The sequence below is a fragment of the Somniosus microcephalus genome, chromosome 11, assembly GCF_052327205.1.
Source record: "Somniosus microcephalus isolate GS21.2 chromosome 11, FLI_Smic_1.0, whole genome shotgun sequence".
Taxonomy (NCBI): Eukaryota; Metazoa; Chordata; class Chondrichthyes; order Squaliformes; family Somniosidae; genus Somniosus; species Somniosus microcephalus.
The window spans coordinates 41,785,140-41,809,250 of NC_140997.1; the positions used below are offsets into that span (position 1 = coordinate 41,785,140).

At 44.9% G+C, this 24,111-nt stretch overlaps 1 protein-coding gene across 2 annotated transcripts in view; it reads left to right on the forward strand.

Moving 5' to 3' along the window:
• LOC147110513 (uncharacterized) overlaps positions 1-21,289 on the forward strand; it is a 30,037-nt gene extending 8,748 nt beyond the window's left edge. For both annotated transcript variants that reach the window (XM_086000546.1, XM_086000547.1), the window contains one exon: positions 16,122-21,289. In XM_086000546.1, the coding sequence (XP_085856672.1) occupies positions 18,955-20,634 (1,680 nt within the window). In that variant the 5' untranslated portion in view covers positions 16,122-18,954 and the 3' untranslated portion in view covers positions 20,635-21,289. The remainder of the gene's footprint in view (positions 1-16,121) is intronic.
• The last annotated feature ends 2,822 nt before the right edge of the window (positions 21,290-24,111 follow it).

Sequence of the window (24,111 nt, forward strand, 5' to 3'; positions counted from 1 at the left end):
GATTACTCCACATTCCCACCTATGAGTCCGTGTTGCTGTTTCTCTCCTTCTGCCTCACTTTCTCTTCCCATCTATCTCACTAACTTATTTTTTTCTTCTCTCTCCTCCTCTGCTTTGCGCTCTGTCTTTTTCTTCTTTCATTTTGGGTGGTGTGGAAAGGAAAGAAGCCACCACTGAATGCAAGGTTCATTTTCTGGTGGGTGTTGCAGGCAAAATATGGCCTTCAGCAGCTCCCTCCTGATCCCTTCACCCATCGCCCCATCAGTTGTGCTTCCCTCCCCTAAGCCCTCTCTCCCATCACCCTTGCAATTACCTCTTCTCACCCATTGCTACCTTATTCACTATCATTACACCTACCCCTTTGAAATATTCACTCAACCCCTGTATCCTCACCTCTCATTGTTAGATTGTTTAACTTTACAGAGAGCAAGTGATAAAGTAACAGGTGTAATCAAATCTCACCTTGATTCAACTAACTTCGGACTCTCCTCGAGAGCATTTTTTAAAAATGCCCCATTAGCAGGCTCACTTAAATGTTCCTGGTCAGCCTTCTGATTCTGACTGGCTCTGGGTTTGAGAAGTGTAAATTTTCCTCCCTAATTCCAAATGGCTGACTGACTGGCTTGTCCCTTTTCTATGTGTACCAAGACAGTGGTTGGGCAGTCCCTTTGATTCCTTCCCTGATCAATGATTCACCAGCAGACCCATCAATAAAACCAGCTATTTCTTTCCCCACCACCACCTTCTTGGGTGTGGCTTTAAAGAAAACATCTCCTGCTATTCTCAGAATAAATTAAGGGACATCCTGGCTTAATGGGCTGGGAATTAAAAAATTGACCCTCATTGTATCAGCTTGAAATAAACTGTGAGCTGGAACATTCCACAAACTGGCAAACCTGGTTTTAATACTCAGCTTCAATGTCTGCAGCCTGGTGATATTTTTTTTAATTCACTTTGTTTTAAAAAACATTTAAACACAGTTCATTCCTAATTCCTTTCTATGAAGAAATGATGATCAAAAATCCCCAAAATCAAAAATTTGGTAGCTCGTAGGAAGAGAGCCTTTTTGTTGTTGGATCTTTTCTGCCTCTCTTACTCTAGATAATACGGGTTCTGTATTTTTAGATTACTCTCAGTTAACTCTTCGCTCCTTATGGTCAAGAGTATCTCCATTGGCCTTGATATCTAGATAAATTTCTCACACCATGCCCAGGATAACGGAAAACATTTGTGCTAGTTACTTCCTATCTTGTGTCTTTACAGAAATTTTCTTTCATCTTTGAAAAGCAGACAGCATCATATTAGATCTTGTTTTAGGTTTTTAACTATCAAGCAACTTTATTGAACAAATGAACAAACAAATATAAGTAAAATATAAGATAATACAATACATATATATTTACGTAGATAGGATACTAGCCAATTCCTTGAACTATTAGAAAGCAATAAAATCTATGTTCTAAGCTATTCTTTTGTACTCAACGTCCTTATGCAGTTTTTCCTAACTAGGAGAGCCAGCAAGTCTAACCTAACTTCCTCTGAAGGTTTCAACTGACTCGATGCTACTCAGCTCATTGAGTAGCTTCAGATCAGTTATTCAAATCCAGAACCACCCCCAAAATTAGCTGGTGTGGGCTCCCTGGATTTCAATAACTGGCAGTACTGGCTGTCTTACATATATCGGAGTAAATCATACAGCATGCGTTTGTCTGAATGTGGCTTGGCTGTTCCCTGCAGTATTTCAGTTAGAAAGCCAGACCATCTGTATTCATGAGATTTGTATCAAGTTAGGTTGTGACATGGATTTCAACTGCAGCTGGTTTTTAACTCTTTGGGGTTGAATTTTCACAGGCATTCTTGTGTGCGTCTGCTGTAGCTTCAGTGCAAGAGCCATGGAAATCCTGGAAAAATGCCGTTTTTCCAAGGTTTCCGTAGCTCTTCCACTGAAGTTATTGCGGATGAGAGGAAGAACCCCCACAAATATCTACCCCTTTTCATATAGAATCATAGAAAGTTACAGCACGGAAGGAGGCTATTTCGGCCCATCGTGTTCGCGCCGGCCAACAAAGAGCTATCCAGCCTAATCCCACTTCCCTTGCCTAATCCCTCTTGGTCCGTAGCCCTGCAGGTTAGAACATCCCAAGTGCACATCCAAGTACTTTTTAAAATGTGGTTAGGGTTCCTGCCTCTACCACCCTTTCAGGCAGTGAGTTCCAGACCCCCACAACCCTCTGGCTGAAGAAATTTCCCCTCAAATCTCCTCTAAACCATCCACCAATTATTTTAAACCCATGCCCCCTGGTTTTTGACCCCTCTGCTGAGGGAAATAAGTCCTTTCTATCCACTTTATCTATGCCCCTCATAATTTTATACACCTCAATAAGGTCTCCCCTCAGCCTCCTCTGTTCCAAGGAAAACAAACCCAGCCTATCCAGTCTTTCCTCATAGCTAAGATTCTCTATTCCCGGCAATATCCTTGTAAATCTCCTCTGTACCCTCTCTAGTGCAATCACATCTTTCCTGTAATGTGGTGACCAGAACTGCACGCAGTACTCTAGCTGAGGCCTAACTAGTGTTTTATACAGTTGAAGCATAATCCCCCTGCTCTTGTATTCTATGCCACGGCTAATAAAGGCAAGCATTCCGTATGCCTTCTTAACCACCTTATCTACCTGGCCTGCTACCTTCAGGGATCTGTGGACATGCACTCCAAAGTCCCTTTGTTCCTCTACACTACTCAGTGTCCTACCATTTAATGTGTATTCCCTTTCTTGTTAGCCCTCCCCAAATGCATTACCTCACACTTCTCCGGATTGAATTCCATTTGCCACTGTTCTGCCCACCTGACCAATTTATTGATATCTTCCTGCAGTCTACAGCTTCCTTCTTCAGTATCAACCACACAGCCGATTTTAGTATCATCTGCAAATTTCTTAATCATACCCCCTATATTCAAGTCTAGATCATTGCTATATACCACAAAAAGCAAGGGACCTAGTACTGAGCCTGGCAGAACCCCACTGGAAACAGCCTTCCAGTCACAAAAACACCCATCAACTATTACCCTCTGCTTCCTGTCTCCGAGACAGTTTTGAATCCAACTTGACACTTTGCCCTGGATCCCATGGGCTTTTAACTTCACGTTCAGTCTGCCATGTGGAACCTGATCAAAAGCCTTGCTAAAGTCCATATACACAACATCAAACGCACTACCCTCATCTACCCTCCTTGTTACCTCCTCAAAAAATTCAATCAAGTTTGTCAGACACGACCTTCCCTTAACAAATCCATGCCGACTATCCTTGATTAATCTGTGTCTTTCTAAATGAAGATTTATCCTGTCCTTCAGAATTCGTTCCAATAATTTTCCCACCACCGAGGTTAGGCTGACTGGCCTGTAATTACTCGGTCTATCCTTTTCTCCCTTTTTAAACAAGGGTACCACATTAGCAGTGCTCCAGTCCTCCGGCACCACTCCTGAAGCCAGAGAGGATTGAAAAATGATGGTCAGGGCCTCTGCTATTTCCTCTTTTGCTTCGCTAAACAGCCTGGGATACATTTCATCTGGGCCTGGGGATTTATCCACTTTTAAAGCTGCTAAACCCCTTAATACTTCCTCTCTCACTATGTTTATTTCATCTAATATTTCACACTCCTCCCCCGATAACAATGTCTGCTTTGCCCCTCTCCTTTGTGAAAACAAACGCAAAGTATTCATTAAGAACCCTACCGACGTCTCCTGCCTCCACACACAGATTACCCTCATGATCTCTAATAGGCCCTACCCTTTCTTTAGTTATCCTCTTACTCTTAATATATTTATAAAATCCTGTGACTGAGCTAAAGGAACCTCTACCAAACTAAAACAAGACAAAAATACTTAATTTTTGTCATGGGGCACCAAGGTATAGGAGGACTGGAAGTGGAATGTCAGGTTATGAGTGCACTGGGGTGGAGGGTGGGGTGGGCGAGGCCGGAAGAGTGGAAAATAGGGGTTTTTGTTTGGGCTAGGTTAACAATGGGATGAAGATATGGGTGCTCTGTGGGGAAACATATTGGTAAGATGGGGTGTTCGATGTTCTAAGGGGGCTGATAGCAGGAAAATGCTGCAGGAGGGAGCAAGGATGGAAAAGGTACTAGTGCCTCAGGCAGGAGTGACAGGAGACAGCACAAGCAACCATGGAGTGGTGAGAGGGGAAACTCAAGGGAAATCAACAAAGAGAGACAGCGCAAGGGAGTGGATAAAAGGAATGGTGCTGGGGGGGAACCATGGGCGCTTGGGGTGGGTGCGCAGCTGGCAAGAGGTGATAGGAGAGCAGATGGGGGAAATGCATGTGTACTCGGATGGGTGGGAGTGGAAGACTTGAAAATCTACAGGACTTTCCATTGCTATGCTGGAAAGCCCTGTTTTATTTAAAAACAGTGAACAGTGCTGTTTAAATGAAACAAGGCATTCTATCAAAGAACACAAGAACATGAGAAATAGGAGCAGGAGTAGGCCATTCGGCCCTTCGAGCCTGCTCCACCATTCAATGAGATCATGGCTGATCTTCTGCCTCAACTCCATTCACCGGCCCCATCGCCATATTCCTTGATGCCTTTACTAGTCAGAAATCTATCGACATACGTTTTCTTAAAAGTGCTCAAAGCACTTAAGGAACTTAAAAGCAGTCTTACTTAGTGGAGAGACTAGGGTTTGAAGCAGGGCATAGCTGTTCACTGAAGGATGGGGATCCCAGCAGGGGTGTGAGTGGCAGTAACAGGGCTTCCCACCATAGCAGGAAACTCCTACAGGGAATCCTACCTCCACAGTTAGAAATTCTGTGTTTCAGAGTTTTTAAAAGCATTAAAAATGTTTCAGGGATTTAAAGCCAGGTCTACTCACAGCAGGAGCCCTGCCAGGGGCTTTTTCTTATTCCTGGGATGTGGGCGTTGCCAGCAAGGCCAGCATTTATTGTCCATCCCTAATTGCCCTCGAGAAGGTGGTGGTGAGCCGCCGCCTTAAATACAACGGCGTGGCTTGCTTTGCCATTTCAGTTAAGAGTCAATCACATTGCTGTGGGTCTGGAGTCACATATAGGTAAGGACAGCAGGTTTCCTTCCCTAAAGGACATTAGTGTGCAAGAGGTGGAACTGAGGTGGCCTGGGCGAGTGGCTGTGCGAAGCACAGTACTATTTGTCTTGGAGATGCAGGTGGGAAGACTCAATAGAGTTACGCATATAAATAAGGTAAAAACATGATAGCCAGGTGTAATGGAAATTGCGTGACAGGAGGAAGTAATTAAGGGTGACTAAATAGGAAGTGTGCACTACATGCAAGACTTTTATTCAGTACATGTAGAAATAGATAACTTTTGGTTTTTAGTAGCAATCAGCTCATATAAATATATCAGATTTTAAGCCTTTGGGGTGTATGAAAAAACTGTATTCTGTAATTTTACATACATCATGATTATACTCATAATGCCCCAAAAAAACTCAAGGGGGAGAAATTCGGTATAGCCCCGTTTGAGGCGCTAAAACTTTAAAAATTAGCGCCAGGCACTAATCATTCTCGCCTCCCACAAAATTCAGTTTTAGCGCTCCAAGAGGGAAGTGGAACGCTAAATCAAGCGCTAACCACTTCTCTTAGGGCGCTAAAGTCTGACAGCGGGGCGGTAGTGGCAGAGCGCTGAACAATTTCAAGCGCATTGTAAACAGCACTCTGTCATCAAAGAGGCTGCTACCCTCGCTTAAAGGGAAGGGCCAATGATGCTGCACAAGCTAGTTGTCATCAGTTCTGTTTTGCAAGGCGACCTGGGCGACTGCCATTACAGCCCCAAATGCTCTCACAAACTGGAGGGCTTAGACATCTTGCACCAATGAAACATTAAAAAGTTTGCGCAGGCACAAGACTGGTGCAAGTAATAAAGGTTGCACTAGCTGAAAAGCATTCCCTTTAATTACTGCTCCCGAAGCAGCCAGCCGAGTTCACAATGCCTCTTTTTGCTGACTTTGTCGGCACGAGGCGATAAAGCAGGGAGCGAGAGTCAATTTTCCATCCGGGGCGATAACGGGGCGCTGCGCACTTTATGACGTCACAATCTGCAAGGCGCAAGAGGCCCAGGCACTAACCGGCGCTGAAGTTCGCGGGTGTCGCTGCATTCGCCGCGCCCAGGCACTAACCCCTTACCGCCCCTGCCAGACGCTAATGGGAGGCACTAACGTACCGAATTTCGCAGCCCTAATGTTTAAAAAAGTCCCTTAAGGAGACAATGGCTGAAAATTTCTCAAGGGAGGCGGGTTGGGGGCGAGGGGCCTCCGAGGCGGGCGGGAAGGCCCTGCCGACATCAATGGCAGGGCCTGATTTGAATGCAAGGCCTCAGATTCCCGCCTGCAGCCAGCCAGATTGAGAGGCTGCCTAGCTGCGGGCGCGTAGGCCTCAGATGCGAGGGGTTGGTCCGGGGGAGAGATCGTGGGGTCGGCATGGTTGGGGAATCGGTGCGAGGAGGGGGTTGGCATGGTCAGGGATTGGTGGGGGCGCATTGGGGGTCAGCACGGTCGAGCCTCGTGGGGTTCAGCCGGAGGATCAGCAGGGGGTCGGTGATGGGGACGGGGTCGGCTGGAGGATTGGCAGGGGGTCGGCCGAAGGGGTCGGAGGATTGGCAGGGGATCGGCCGAGGGGGTCGGAGGATTGGCAGGAGATCGGGAGAGGGGGTTTGCCCGAGGATCGGCGGGAGGTTGGGGATTGGCATGGGCTAGGTCGGGATCGGGAGGGGAAGGTCAGGATCGGGAGGGTGGGTTGGCCGGGGATCGGCGGGGGTGGGGGGGGGGGGGGGGGGGAAGAGGAGAGAGGATCGGGGCTGGCCTCAGTATCATTGGTGGGGTGGTGGGTGGGAGAGGCCACGTGGTGGGCATCGGAGGCCTGGGAAGGTGATCAGAGGCCTCATGGTGGGGTCTCTGATCGCGGGGGAGGGGTTGGGTATGGTAGGGACCCTGGATCCAGGAGGTAGGTATAAAGCCACTTACATCCTGGATGCAGCAGTCCCCGCCTCAGTTTAACTGCCAGATTCACAAATTGTGTGAAACCCGTCCACAGGCAGTTAAATTCAAAATGGAGGTGAAGAGACTGCCAGCCTCACTACAATATTTAAATTAAGGTACCGCCCCCTGGGAGCGGGTTGGACAATTTAACTGCCCCCGCGTTCCAAACCCACCTTTTTCTTTAGGGGAAAATTCCAGCCAATGTCTTTATGCAGGAATAAAGAGCTGACACGCATCATTTTCGTTATAATAATGCCATATGCAAGTGATTCAATGACATTTCACAAAGTCCCTTGCAATGAATGATTTGAATATGAATTGAACACATAACCAGTGGTTGGCAAAAATGATTCTTGTAAAAGTATACATGAAAAGTCAGAGTGATGTACTCTGGTTTTATTTAGCTATTCCAGCTACTTGTTGCTGTGAAAATATCAGTTCTTTGAAAATGGCAGCCATCCTTTTATATTCTTATTAAGCACACAGAATAATTACGTTTGCATTATTCTGATAAGATGGAAGTGTGCTGAAGTTGACCTATCCCTTTAAAATCAGAGGCCCGTAACTTGCGGCCCCTACAGGTGCATATGAGGTATGTACGCGGAAGTTACGGGTTTTCACGCGTGAAGCACATGCGCGAAAACCAGGAACTTGCGATCCATCAGGAATCTTCTTGACAAATACGCCACATCCCTGGGAAAAGGGTATCCGTGGGCGGAGAGTTGGGTTATTTGCCCAACTTCTGCCCAGCGAATGCCCATGAAATTCTTACACCTGGTAAAAGCAGACGTAAGGCCTGCTTTTACCAGCGTAAGAGTGTAAATGAACATAAAAATACATTTTTTCAATCATTTAAACATTAAAAAACCTGTGCAATAAGGTACGGTTATTTTTAGCCCATTTAAAACAATTAAAAAAAAAATTAATTACATTTTTGCTTTAAATTTTTAATTAATGGCATTTTATTTAATTTTAAACATGTAATGTATTTGATGTGTAGATGTATTTTTGGGGGTATTCCCATTCATGCTTATGGGGATTCAATATGTATGAATGGGAATTCCCTTCTTTCATTCGTTGGGCCAGCCCACGTGATCCCAGGGGCGCTTCCGAACCGCCTGCATCCCTGGGATATGTGGGCCTCTATCCGCGGGTACCCGGAGAGGCTCAGGACCACGAGTCTCCGTACCTCCTGGACCACCAAGTACGCGGGCATTTTATTTACGGATCAGAGGCATTTCCCCACGGGAAGCCTCTGACCGCAAATTCAGGGCCAGCGTCCAATTGCTGTAAGCAAACACATCCTGGGGTCAGAACTTAATTACTGCTTGGTGAAGACAAGGAGCTTGTAAATTTCTTGCTCCGGGGTCAGAAAAAAGCTGCCTGAAATGACTGCTTTTCTTTTTTTTACACTTTTGACACTTTGATTTTAATGGACACTCTCAAAACGTTTATAAAATAGATTTCAATTGCTTTGTAGTAGGGATGAGCTCCCTGAATATTTAAACATCTGGGAACAAAGTGGGTAAATGAAGAAAACTATATTTTCTACAAATGCCATGATTATGTTCCGATAATGAAAAAAGTACTGTTATAAAAATATACAATAATAACAAGCTCTTCCAGATGACAACAACTTGTGTCCCTCTTTCATGGTACTTAAAGCTCCCCCACTACAGTATTTGCCATTCTAATCCTTTATGTTCCAAGTGCAAAGTCTCTGTACATAGGAGAAAAACTCTTAGTTTGGTCCTGTAATTTCCAGGTTTAGAGGCCATGGGCTAGATTTTCGGGGAGCCGTCAGGCGGGGTTTCAGGCATGTGGGGGGGGGGGGGGGGGAGGGGGATATCCTGAATTTGGGGGGTCCCGACACCATCCCGCCCAAAACCCCGCCCCACGTAAGTTTCAGGGGCGGCGGGTACCCGCCCTGCACTGGGACCCGCCGAAACCAGGCGGGAAGGGATTAGTGCCAATTAACTGCCTGTTAACAGGTAGTTAACAGGCAGTTTTTAGCCTAATCCCTATTTTGAGGGGTTTTGTGTGGGTTTCCCCGACGGCTCCAAACCACGCCAGGTAGAGCAGGCGGGCCGTCGGGTTGAAGGAGTTGGAGGGGTCGCGATGTCGGCGCTCAGGTGAGTGATGGGTGCATGAGTGCAAAGGTAAGTGTGTTTGGTGTGTCTAAAGAACTTTTACTTACCTATACTTACCTTCACAGCCTTTCTTACTGTAGCTGTCGGGAGTCCATCACTCAGCCGGAACTTAAAGCTGAATGGCTGTGATCTGTCAAAAGTGACAGCCTTCAGCTTTGAGTGCCAGTGTGAGTTCTAACTGAGTCTGTGCAGAATGACTCATGTCAGAACTCAGACTGTCAGTGTTTCACAGCTTCAAACAGCTGTCAAACGCTGATATTTCATCTGTCAAGGACTCTTGACAGATGAAATTTCAGTCTGTGACGTCACCTGTTGCCGGGTGGCCCTTAATTGGCCTGATGAGCCCACTGGGCGGGCTCAACAAGGTCAATCAAGGGAAAATCGCGTGGATTGGCCGGACGTCGAAGTAGGCGGGTCAAAAACCCGAAAGGGGAAGTCTCGCCTTCTTCCCGACAAGTTCGGCAACATCTACCCCCATGTAATGCTCAAGAGAGAGAATCTAACCCAGAGTAATACCCACTGCTCGGCAACTGTCACATCACTACCTGCCATGTAATTTTCCTCCGGTCAGAATACCCACTCATCCTAAAGTTCAGCAATAACAGCTGGACCTATTCCATTATAATTTCACCATTCCAATACCTTTGCCATTAAAACAAATAATTCTGGGTTCTGTATTTTCTGGCAGACTTTCATAAATATAAAAGCACCAAATTTTTCCTTTGTTGTTCTACACTCTGCAGCTCCTGGCAAAATCTGACGCTATCTGGTGAGTACAAAGAAATTGTAGAAATCAGTAAATGAATACCAGATGGGAATACCAGCATGCACTGGTGCCGAGGGACTCTACCCCTTACCATGATATGACCACAGATGCTTGTGACAAATCTCACAGCACATTTACATATCACATTAAAACATTGAAACATGTATTCTATAAATATGGGAACCGCTTCTACAAGAAACAAGCATGTCATAATGTGAAATGTATGCTATTTATGCAGGAGTACCTAATGTGTGTACAGCTGGCACATCCATTGGATATGCCAGACAAATGAATGCCAGTTCCTCAGTGGACAGCATCATTTGGTTTGCTCTTAAGAAGCATTTCCTCTCTGCAGAAAGTAAGCAACAAACCAAATAATTCATACATTCTGTATGCATACACCATCTGTACATAGATGTACTGAGGTACATCTAAATTGTACCTAATGCATATGAATAGTTATTTTCTACTCATTGCAAATGCTTTTAGAACAATTAATTCCATTAATACTGAAAAAGTGCCAGAAATTATCTCCAGCATCCTTGGGACCACTTTGAATCAGTTTCAAATAGTTAAAATCCTGTAAATTGCACACCATTTTGGTTATAGGGCTAGAGTACAAGCATACTAAGACAATGCTCAATAGGAGTTACTAAGGTCCACTGGTACCAGTCTAGTTTCTCTGTGTTCTTCTTGCAACATATTTTTTCCATCTCCTCCCAACTGCAGAGAGTCACTTCAGAGTGGTGCAAGCTTCCATCCTAGGCTACTACTGCTACTGCTGCCACCAACACTGCCACCCTCCTTGGCAACATGATCCAGGGGCATGGAATCAGCCTCCACATGTATACTAATGACATCCAGCTCAATCTCTTCTCCACTACCTTCAACTCCACAACCACCACTGTATTATCTGACAAGATCAAGCTGTTAATACAGAATATGGTCTCAATGCTCGTGGTCTTGGCTCAATTGAATATTTTGCAGTTTGTACTTTTGTCCTGCTATGTGGGGGGGGGGGGGGGCAGAATTTTATCCTAATACAAAACAGATGGGTTGGGATCGTGTGGGAAGTTAAAGACCAGAACCCGTCTTCAACCCACCCACTTCCAGTTTTAACAGAGGCAGGACGGGGTGGGGGGGGGGGGGCAGGCAGCCAACCCGCTCCCAGGAGGCAGGTCGTCCAGTTAAATATCATAATGAGGCTGGAAGCCTCTGCTTTAACCTCTATTTTAAATTCAACTTTAGCTGTTCGGTATTGCAGGCCTCGTGAAATCCGCCAGCTAATGGGAGGCAAGGACTGCTGGATCCACGAGATAAGTGCTTTTACAACTACCTCCTCGATCCAGGGTCTCTAGCTAACCCACCCCTGCGATTGGAGAGCACCCCCACATGCTCCTCCGGCCCCCGATCTACACCCGACATCCACCCTCCCCACTCCTCTGGCGCCCGATCTTCACCTGACCACCGCCCCCCACCCCTGTGCTGGTCCTGGCTCCCGATTGCTTCCAACACCTCCCCCCGTGCTGGTCCCGGCCACCCGATCACTTCCATCGCCCCCCACCCCCCCCTCGCCCCTGTGCTGGTCCAGGACCCCGATCGCTTCCAACCGCCCCCCCCGCCCCTGGCCGCCCATCTGCCCAAATGTGATCCCTCCCTCCCTGCGGCCTAGTGCCGCAGGCCTACGCACTTGGAGCCAGCCAGCCTCTCAATCTGCAAATCAGGTCCTGCCGTTAAATTTGGCAGGACCTGCAGGAAATCCGTTCTCCCAGTCTCCCGACCGCTTCGGAGCCCCCGCCGCTCCCAGCCCATTTTCCCCATTAAAATTCAGCCCTTGGTGTGCACAATGGACTGCCAGTATATCCACTGTAGCAGGGTGATTTGGGGTATATGCCAGCCGCAGGTTGATGAGGGCCCTGATCCTAGATTAAAGGTATGGCTGGAGCGGGAGGAGACTCTTCCCAGCCAGCTGAGCATAAAAAGGCAAGGTTCAAGGGACGTGGGAAGAGCTGAAAGATGTACTGTGTGGTTTTGCTTTGTGTTAAGTGAGTTAGAAAAAAGGTGTTTGAAGTTTGGATTGTTCAAGGACTACTGTTTGTAGGGAAAGGAGGCTCCGAGACAGTTGGACCTTGTAACCATATAAAAAGGGGCGATAGCATAAGCCCCTTCAACTTTGTTTTCAGCTTGATCCCATGCTGGTTCAAGAGATGTGTTTCCAGTCTTCTGAATGAAGAGCTGGCTTTTTTGATGTGAGAGAGCACCTCACCATCTATTTGCACATCATCTGACAACACTCTACTCAAATAAATGAACCAATTGCCACTTTAGCCAAAATTACCAATATTGATGCTTAGTTTGAGAGAGTTTTCCTGGGGATGGCTTATACATGGGCATGTCAGGGTTCTTCAGGATTATAATACGGGCACGGTTTTTTGCTGCTGTGGCAAATCAGTCAGTATTTGAGCTACAGATCCTCCTGAGTGTGTACCCCTGGAGTGCAGTCAGCTGCAAACAGATGTCCAACTATGGCCTCCTATATGCTGTTTGTCAAGGCTCAAAGTCTACACAGGTAGAAATGCTTCCCTAAATTGTGTAAGTATATGTGAACAATCACATCTTGGCCCCTTGTTACATTGTCAAGTATAGCCATGAAGAAGAGTCCAAAGAGGATAGGCGCAAGTACGCACCCTTGTTTGACTTTATTCATGGAGCTGACACAAGTCTCTCTGGCACCCAAACTTGGCCACAAATTCCACAGATCCTACTGGCTGGCCCAGTCAAAAATTTTGGTCAGGTCAATGAAGACCAAGTCCTTATGCTGCTCCATGCTTCATTTCTTCTGAATCACAGAATCACAGAAACCCCACAGGGCAGATAGAGGCCATTTCGGCCCATCGAGCCTGCACCGACACATATCCCACCCAATCCCCGTAACCCCTACACCAACACATATCCCACCCTATCCCCGTAACCCCACGTATTTAATCCCCCTAACACTAAGGGTCAATTTTATCATAGCCAATCAACCTAACCCGCACATCTTTGAATGATGAAAACTATGTCAATAGCAATGCATTTGCTGTAAGCCTGCACTGTAGTTCTGGGAGAATTGAGTCAACAACTGTTTGAAGCAGTCAATTGAGAAGCACCCTTGCAAGTATTTTCCCAGCTATCAAAAGAAACAAAATTCCATGGTATTTGCTGCAGTCCCTCTTTCCCTTCTACTTGTCAATGGTAACAACTGTTGGATCATTTCAGTCTTAGGTTTGAAGAGTCTGTATAGTCAATGAGAATCCTACTGTTGCACTTGTAAATCTAGATTCTGCTCATGCATAACCCGCTCAAATTAAGCAGAAATCATGCATATTCAAGTAATCAAAGTTAATTATGTTATTTGAATACAAAAATCTATCCAGGGTGCAATTAGGCTTGTGCTTCCAAGGGTTAATTAGGTAAATCAGAATAGTATTCTGTCAAAAAATTGAAATTCTTGATGTCTCCAATTATGTACCAAGTTATTCTCGGTATACAGTAAGATGACACTATAGTTAATAATTGGTACTAAATTGGGGACTACATAGCAGTCGCTTAACATTGTGTTCTTTCATCTCTGGGACCCATATTTAAATCCAGCCCAGCACAACTGGATAAAAGCTTGGTCTTTCTACTGTCTTTAGGGGTTGCCTATGGGTAGTCTAGATCCAGTTCCTAGTGCCCCACAACACAAAACTGCCCGTAATGTGGCACAAATCAACACTAAATTGGCAATCTTAATAAGGGAGGCCAAAAGAATCGTTGGTTTTACGAATGGAAATGCTAATCATGCAGTAGGGGAGCTGTTCTGAGTTTGGGAGAGGATTACATTGTTGGGGCGGCGTACAGAGAGAGCTATATGCAGGATGTGTTATGCCTGAACTGGGAATGCCAGATACTGACACAGTCTGACAAAAGTGAAGTGCTCCAAACCCCAGCTACATCAATTATCTTAAGGAGGACAAAAATTCAGAATATAAAAGTTTTTAAACTGATACCTTTATACCTGAATATTATAGGTGAAGAATCAATATACAAAAAATAATGGCCCGTATTTTCCGATGCCTATGGGTGTGTACGAGCTGTTTACACACCCGTAGGGCCATCGGAAATGCCGGTTTCAGGCGAAAACTGGCATTTCCGATCTGTCAAGAATGCTCTGTCAAGTTTCGCTTTCTGCAGAACCTCCGCCCGCTGAAAACCCTTAGAAAGCTTACGCCTGGTAAAAGCAGGAGTAAGGCCTGCTTTTACCAACATAAAAGAGTTGAAAAAAAGTTTAAATTTTTTTTTTTCCACTCAACTTTTTAAAAAAAAGTTTATTTTTAGCCCCGTAAAAAATGTTTAAAATATTTAATTTAATGTAATTTTAACTCATTTTAAAAACGTGATGGTTTTTAAAAAATGTATTTAATGTTTGTGTGTTTTTGGGGTGATCTCCATTCATATATTTGACAGGTCTATCTGTCAAAAGTATGAAGGGAGATTCCCTTCTCCTATTGGCTGGCCTGGCCTACGTGATCCCAGGGACACTTGTGAACTGCATGCGCCCCTGGGATATGTGGGCCCTGCGCATTTCGACTTTGGAGAGGCCCAGGAGCGGAAGTGTCCGGACCTCAGGAGCCCTCAGGTAAGTTCGTAGATTTTTTTCCCCCGATAGGAGGCCTCCGCACGCAGGAAGCCTCCTATCGGAAATTACGGGCCAATATACTTTTTAAAACATCATGCGAAAGGCACCAGAAAACACAGTGGCCTGTGGATATTATTTACTTTTAATAATTGGATCGATTCTTGTACTTTTGTTTTAAAGTCCTTCCAGCAATGATATTTTTCATTCTACTAAAGCAATGGCTCTTACTATCGTACTGTTTTTAGGTGGCACATTATTAGTATACTCAGTGGACTTTGCATATAAACCAATTCATATTTGCTACTGAAAGCAGGCAAATTTTTAAAATAAATGTCATTAATGGAAAGATTGTTTTGACTATGCTTTGAACCTCCTATTGTGGCTGGTACCTCTTATTGCATTGCCAAATTAGCAGTAAGCCATCAATTAAAGCCATTATTTTTAAGCTGTACTAATATTTTGATATAATATTGTCATTGTACCAAGCTAAGCATGCTTTTGCGTAAGCAAATGTTATCAATATCAAATAAATTATATACCATATCCTCTAATAATAGCATGTTCAAATTTACTGACCTGCTGTCTTGGCAAAAACATCCTGGGTGCACAAAACAGTTGCTAAGCAACCAGTCAATTATTACAAAATGTTTCTTCTGAGGCTACTATGTTAACATTCTTATGCAGAAAACCCAGGTATGAGACGACAAGCACGACAGGGCGATAAAACGGCTTGCAGTCGGATTAATTTCAGTCTGAAACATTTAGAGCAAGCCTTTACAATGCATTAATAAGGAATAACAACAGAATGAATCTTGCACACATTTAAATCAATAACATATCCATCTACCACTACTGATCATGAGCAGCCATTTAGAACAAATTTTACTGTAAGTATACAGCACAAAAACAAGCCAACTGACCTTTATCCTTAAAATCAGCACCATGCATAGCTGTTCCATAGTAATGAACAGAACATTTAGATATAGATAATCAATTACTGGTAAATAGAAACCCTTATGTTTTATTTTCAACACATACTCATCAGTGCAAATCAGTGTTGCACCATGTAATGTTTGAATGAAATTACTGTTTCCAAGTAATATAAAGAACAGATGATTAGGTTTTTATCACAAGATATATGCAGTTTTAAGTTGGTTTCATGCCAAAATGTCTGACTGCAGGAAATGATCATCAATAAATCAGATGGGACAGACACTAAAATGAAAATTTCACTTAGCTAAAATTAAGAACACATTCTGTACTCGAATGTATACACCAACCTTGGACATATTGAAGTTTCAGGGGGAGGGAAATCAGGCTGGATACATCACTTCACTGGTTCTGCGTTCCTCCTCATCTCAAGCTAAAATTGATGGCAATGATTCCATCTGATTGCAACTTGGATAGTAGGCCCTCCTTTACATTATAAAGGGAGGATTCAATAAATTTTAAATATTGCATAGATAACTTAAAATACAACAGTCATCATCAAACTTAGTGAAATCTTTTCTTCCCCCTAAAGGAATATGTGAGCATTCAAAGTTGACCTTTTGCTTGGATGTGCTGCTACCATCGCTTGCCGTTCGCTACTGGACTGTACTAGACTTCCGCAGAGGCATTAACATTTCTGTTTGACGGAGTAACAAAACTGCAACAACCAATGTAAACAGATCAGATTCTGCTCATAGACTGTAAAAGTTAAAATTAGCTGTTATGCCAAACAATGCGATTTTTTGGTTGTCATGGTACGTGAACACTAGGAAGAGTTTAAGTAAACAGATTGTAGTGTATGTACCCGTCTATCTTTAAGGGAACTATTGAATGTAACCGTTCACCTTTAAGGGAACTACTTTAGGTGTGGCACTATTTGTTTGGCTTCTGTATACTGTAATACCGATAGTGACCACACCAGTATATAAGTGTTGTGCCAGGAGTTATTGGGCAGATTCGCCCGGACCTTCGAATAGTAAAGACCTGTTTTGTTTGTTACTTCTGAAGTCTGTGTATTTATTAACTGCACAACCCACAGACTTTACAGTGGCGACGAGTCCGATCGTACCCTGCGGCAAGATTACCAAAGCAAGAAGAGTGTCGAAGAGAGGCAACCGCCCTCGTCGTGCTGCTGGAAGAAAACACGAGGCTGCAACAGGAGAAAGGTGGAAGACTTTAGCAACAAAAGCTTCCATTAGCAACAGGCACTGACTACCCTTCTATCACGGTGCGGAGTGAGCCGATCAGCAGGGAACAAGGCGGCCGAAGAGACTGTGAGTAGGGGAAGGTGTAGAAGTATCCGGAGGATAAGGGCAGAGCACTCGACCTCGGTCGAGGGGGAGCTGTGCCGGCCAAAAGTCGGGTCCAACGGCGTCGGGTGACAGCCGGACCGCGATCGGCGGGAAAAATCCGGGCAGCGACCGCAGCCACGAAGCGCTGAGCCTGCGAGTAGGCGCGGGAAGAGAAACCCAGCCGCAGCCGGGGAGGGAAACACCGGTCTGCGAGAGGGCTGGGGAGGCGAACGGGAACCGTGCGGGTGAGAGCCGGGTGCGGAGAGAGAGACTGCGAGGAGCCAGTCCAGCGGCTGAGCTGTTCTCCACCAACGGGGTACTCAGAGCCGGCAAAACCGAACGTGCGGGAGTGGGTGAGAGACACAGCCAAAAACGGGGTGAGAGACTGCGCGAGAGCCAGTCCAGCGGCTGAACTGTTCTCCACCAACGGGGTACCCAGGGCCGGTAGCACCGAACGTGCGGGTGAGAGAGCGACAGAGCCGGGTATGGAGAGAGAGACTGCGCGAGAGCCAGTCCAGCGGCTGAACTGTCCTCCGTTAACGGGGTGTACCCAGCGCCGGTTGGGCCGTGCGGGCGGGAGGAAAAGACATAGCCGAGTAAGGGGAGCTGTGCGGAAGCCAGCCAGCGGCTGAACCTGTCCGCTGTGGGGAAAGCGTACCCCTTCCACCGGGAAGAAACGCGGGAAGCCGCCATTAGGCGGAGAAGACGCCAGAAGCGGGAAACCGCCATTGAAGTGGGCGGGGCGAGAAAGGAAGAGCGGGAAACCGCCATTTTCGCGGGAAAACCGCCATCTTGATTGACATACCGCCATTGAAGTGGGCGGGGAGAGAAGGAAAGAGCGGGAAACCGCCGATTTCGCGGGAAAACCGCCATCTTAGAAACAAACAAATAAATAAGAATACTTAAAGAAATACTGGTGCTGCTCCCAAGGGAAGAAAAATGCCTAAGCGAGGGAATATTAATGACTTTAATTCGGAAATAGAAGACTGGGCCACGTACGTGGAATGCATAGAGATCTATTGCGAAGCCAACAAAATAGAGGAAGACGACAAGGCGATAACATTGCTAAACTCGATGGGGGCAAAAACATACGGGCTCTTGAAGCATCTAATAGCACCAAATAAACCAGCGGATCAGACCTTCGAAGAGATTGTGGCTGTGCTGAAGGACCATTTGAACCCCACACCGCTGATGCTGGCTGAACGATTCAAATTCTACGCAAGAACGCAGAAGAAAGACGAAAGCAATGCGGAATACTTGGTCGAACTGCGTAGGCTAGCGAAATACTGCCAGTTCGGAGGGAATCTGACAGAAGCGCTGCGGGACAAGTTCGTATGCGGATTGTCCAAAGAAGGGACGCAGAAGCGACTACTGGAAGAGAACGACCTCACACTGGACAGGGCTGTCCTTATAGCTGCATCGCACGAAGCCGCAGCGAAAGGAATGGCGGAAATGCAACTAAAGGCGGCGGCACTTGGGGTGGACCAAATTACTTCAAGCACAACAAAATGCTACCGTTGTGGGAAGACCACGTATGACCAGAATCAATGCTGGTTTAAGAACCAAGAGTGTAGGAAATGTGGCAAACTGGGTCACATCGCGAAGGTATGCCGGTCCGGGAAAAAGACCAATAATCAAAGGAAGCCACCACAAGAAAAGTACAATAAGATACACAAGGTGGCTGAGAAGAGTTCAGACGAACAGAATTCAGACTCAGACCCAAACAACCAGGAGCTGGGTAGGCTGAGAATCCACAATGTGGGTAAAGAAACGGATCTACAGGCCATCTGGGTCATACTAAAAATAGCTGGAGTCCAAGTAAGAATGGAGCTGGACACTGGATCAGCTCTATCAGTCATCAACCGAAGGGACTACCACCGGCTATTCTCTCACATACCTTTAAGAAATACCAAGTTCGTATTACAGACATACACGGGGCATAACGTATACCCCGTGGGGAAAATAAGAGTCAAGGTGAGAGATAGGGGTAAAGAACACCCAAGAATGAACTTGTACGTATTACCTGAGTGAGTACCACCACTTCTAGGACGGGAGTGGATTAAGAAAATAGACATGGAATGGCATTACCTAAAAGCCATAATGAGGGAGGACTCGGTGCAAGCTATTAGCTCAGATTCTGAAATGGATGATGATAAGACCAAGTCGAATATGGAAGACAAGGCTAAAAGGGACTTGCCGACGATGGAAAAGAAAACGAAGACATGCAGAAGGACTTATGGTACCAAGAAGAATAAAGCTGCAGAGCAGAACTCCAGGTTGACAGAGAATTCTGAGCCTGTTCAAGCAAAGGATTCATCCATGACGGAAGAACACCGAGCTCGGACGCAAACTTATGTCAAAGTACGACAACAATTAGAACAGTTGAGTGACCGTCTCGTACAAGAGATGAAAAATATGGGAAGGTTCTGGGACACCGAATGGGAGAACCTGGAAAGACTACAGAGACAGCTAGCTCAAGCAGAGAGCGACCATAGAGCCATCGTGGTCAAATACCAATCACATTCCCCTGATGCTGTTCAGGAACTAGAATATTTACAGAATGAACCAAAGGAAGAGGAATCTTCAGGGAGCCAGGATTTTATTCCAGTTCTTCTCTACGACTCCTTACAAGCAGAGTGTGAGAAGTTGAAAGAACAGTATGAACAGGCCCAGGCTACAATTCTGGAGGGGGTTAACTCGGCAGCCTCCGAAAAGCTAGTTTCAGTAGAAGCATATGAACAACTAAAGGTTGAACATGAGCAAGAAGTCCAAAGGCTGCAGGAAATTCTTGATGAGCTCAAGGCCAAGACAGACTCATCGGTAGGAGATCCATCCATAGATGAGAAATTAGAGGTGAAAATCATGGCAGAGCATGAAAGACAGGATGTCCAAGAACTTATAAAAACATTGAAGGACACCCAAGACAAATATGAGGTGGCAATGACCGAGGTTCAACAACTTGAAGAACAGATTCAACTGGGAATCCTTTCAGTGGAAGAACAGGACACTGTAAGAATGGTCCCTGAACATGAACTAGAGAGCATCAGGGCGCAACTTTTCCGAGCGCTGAAAGCCAAAGTTCAAGAGGAACGTAAGGTGGAAGTTTTGGAGAAAGAGGTGGAGGAAATGGAGAAGACTCTGATCCACCGTGTTCCCAGGGAAGAGTTAACGGTCAGCCAACTCCTTCATATGCTGAAGGACAAGACTCTGCAAGGGGAACAATCTGAACACGAGCTTCAATCTTCAGGGGGAACGAGTTCGGAGCTCTCAAAAGTCACGGAGATAGCTGAGGTGGCAACACAAATTTTACAAGGATGCCAAAAGTACGTTGAATCATGTCAAGGTGAACAGAAGAATGTGGAACCCGTTACTTCAGTAGAAGGGTTAAATAGCCTGATAACGCAATTACCGATGGAAAGGAAGGTATTGAACTCACAAATGAGGTCCGTCGTGAAGGAATGGCAGATAACCCAGGAAGAGCGGGATGAATATGAATGCATGAAGGCGGCTTTTCAAGAAAGATGTTTAGGGAAGGAACCACCGTCAGCTAACGTCCAGACGGGTGAGGAGGAAGAAGAAGTCTCTCTCGCTGGCCTAACTCAGGACGAACCCGAATATTACCATGACCTGTTGAGTGACACTGAATATTACGAGGATGTGGTCTGCCCAGCTTGTGATGAGAACTCCCAAAGTGCTGAAATCCGGAGGAAGCACTTAAGGTCTAAGGAACATAGAGAGTTGGTGGCGCTATAGCTGGCAGCCGAGAAAGGAGCTCCGAGAGTTTCAAAAAGGCAGAAAAGAAAAAGAAGCAGAAGATAATAATTGTCTAAAATATTAGCACTTCTACCATTCCAGGCGGGACATTACGAAAGGAGCTAAATTAGTTGAAAAACTGGAAAATGTCAAGACAGCCAGTTGGTTGTAAAAGTCCGCACTGCTGGTTCAACAGGACGAAAGTTCAAACTGTGACGTCAAGAAAAAGACTATGGAGGAGCCACGTTAGCCATGTGAACCGGCTACACCAAAGAGATGTTGTTCGGAACGAGTCAAGATCAGAGACTGAATCTATGAACTGTTTCCGCAGAGACTGAACCTGTGAACTGTTTCCACCGAGATTATATCTGTAATTTGTTTTATAGGAAGTTGAAGATATGTATGTTTAACGGGGACTCTGTAAGTAATAAGCTAAAAAGGGAGGATTGTAGTGTATGTACCCGTCTATCTTTAAGGGAACTATTGAATGTAACCGTTCACCTTTAAGGGAACTACTTTAGGTGTGGCACTATTTGTTTGGCTTCTGTATACTGTAATACCGATAGTGACCACACCAGTATATAAGTGTTGTGCCAGGAGTTATTGGGCAGATTCGCCCGGACCTTCGAATAGTAAAGACCTGTTTTGTTTGTTACTTCTGAAGTCTGTGTATTTATTAACTGCACAACCCACAGACTTTACACAGATTACAAGCGTCACCTGTAAATTGCATCTGTGTACTGCAGCTCCTACCAAAGTGCATTGATTATTCTAAGTAAATGGCACCCAATGTTTGATGAGCTGCCATTGAATACACACCTTCCTATGCCTTTTATCAAGCCAGCTACCAGATCTTATCTATATAGTGGTATGTAAATTATTTATCTACTGTTCGTCCTACTTATACATGATCTACTTATACTTCTACATGAGACAGACATAAAAAATGGTCATAAGCATTGTAATTGAGTCTGGAAAGGCCTCTCCATAACACATTCAAAAAGTGAATTTAAAATCAGATGTTTCCATGTAAAAAGGCACATTATATTGTAGGTTATCACAACAATTATTTGCATAACTCCAAAAAATAAAGATTCTAAAATGAAATTTAAAAACAGTCTATGTCAGTGAGCACAGCAACAGGCATTTATAAAAACAAAATCCCAATGAAATGCAAAGTGGTAACAAAGATTTGTTACTTTTGCTTAGATGCAATCAACATAAATGTAATGAACTGCTTTTTGGTAATGCAGGTTTCTGTATTTAACCATTTGTCCTCTTTTGACACAACTGCAGACTGTAAAACTAATCTTTAATGTAGTTGTAGCTTAAAAGAGGAAATGTTTATACAGATGTTTAAGATTTACAAGCATACCTCTTGTCAGTGCAACACACCTCCACATCGCAACAGTCAGTAAACAAGCAATGAAAGTAACAGTTCATTAGCGAAAAGGGACAAGCCTGTTAGGGGCACAGTTCCATATTAACAAACTTCTCTGAGCTGTCAAAGCTGGAGGTGTAGATGCACTTGACCCATGTGTCTAATGCAACACACTGCAACGGCCAACTTTGACAATTATTTGCAGGTATAAATTGTCAATTTATAGTTGCTACATCCCTGTTACATAACTGCTCTGAAATTATTACTCTGTATATTGCTTTTTTCAGAACATATCAAAAATCCACGAGTATGTTGATAGACGATTATGAGATAGCACAGTGTTAGTGTAGCAGCATGATATAGGCATTACAAATACTTCATTTTAGTCTACTTCATTGATCAAAGGGAAGTCAGTCTCAAAACAAGCACATCTCTTTGCCAAAGTCTCTTACATGTACCATAAAACCATAGAAACTAGGCACAGCACAGAGGAGGCGGCTATTTGGCCCATTGAGGAAACTTCAATTGGAACTACCTACACTAATTCCATTTCCTTATCTCTTCACTGTATCCCTTTCTATACTTACTTTTCAAATACTTATCCAGTTACCTTTCAAATGTTACATTCTCTACTAAATAGGGAGTAGAGGTAAAAGCAGAGAGTAGGGGTAAAGGGTAGCTATTCAGAGTGGCAGAAGGTGGAAAGTGGAGTCCCACGAGGATCAGTGCTGGGACCATTGTTGTTCACAATTTATATTAACGATTAGACTTTGGAATCAAAAATACAATTTTTAATTTGCGGATACCACCAAATTGTGGGGGGGGGGGTGGAAATGGTCACTACAGAGGAGGACTGCAACAAATTACAAGATGACATTAATAAACTTGCAGAATGGGCATATAATTGGCAAATCGATTTTAACACAGATAAGTGTGAGGTATTACATTTTGGTAAGAAAAATAAGGAGGTCACATATTACTGGGAAAATAAGAATCTAAATGGGGTAGAGGAGCAAAGGGATCTGGAAGTACAAATACACAAATCACTAAAAGTAGCGACGCAGGTTAATAAGGCCATTAAAAAAAGCAAGTCAAGCATTATTTCTAGAGGGATAGAATTGAAAAGTAGAGAAGTTATGCTAAACTTGTACTGAACCTTGGTTAGACCACACAGAGTACTTGGTACAGTTCTGGTCGCCATATTATAAAATGGATATATGGAGAGGGTACAAAAAAGATTTACAAGGATGATATCAGAAATGTGAGATTATACCTATCAGGAAAAGATGAACAAGCTGATTCTCCTTTCTCTTGAAAACACTTTACACACACCAAACACGCTTACCTTTGCACTCATGCACCCATCACTCACCTGAACACCGGACATCTCGAACCCTCCAAGCCCTTCATCCCAACAGTCCACCTTCTCTAGCTTGGTGTGGTTTGGAGCCGTCGGGCATCCCACACTTCAACATTAAAAATAGGGATTAGGCTAAAAACTGCCTTTTAACTACCTGTTAACAGGCAGTTAATTGGCACTAATCCCCTTCCCTCCTTGGGGAGGCGGGTCCCAGTGTGGGTCGGGTACCCACCTCCTTTGAAACTGGCATGGAGGCGGGTTGGGTTCGTGCCCCCCGATTTCGGTATTTTAACCCCCCACACGCCTCCAATCCTGCCTCCACGGCCCAATGAAACTCCTGCCCAGAGTGTTTCACTTGTGAGGAAGAATGAAACTAGAGGCCATCAATATAAGATAGTCACCAAGAAATCAAATAGGGAATTCAGAAGAAACTTCTTTACCCAGAGTGTGTGTGAGAATGTGGAACCTGCGACCACAGGGAGTGGTTGAAGCGAATAGTATAGCTGCATTTAAGGGGAGGCTAGATAAGCATATGAGGGAAAAGAGAATAGAGGATTATGCTGCTAGAGTTAGAGGAGGAAGGATGGAAGGAGGCTCGAGTGGAACATAAACGCCGGCATGGACTGGTTGGGTCAAATGGCCTGTTTCTGCGCTGTATATCTATCTATCTATATATATATAAAGCGGTCGATCTGTCGGTCTGTCCTTCTGTCTGTCTGTCCTCGGGTGTGCGTCT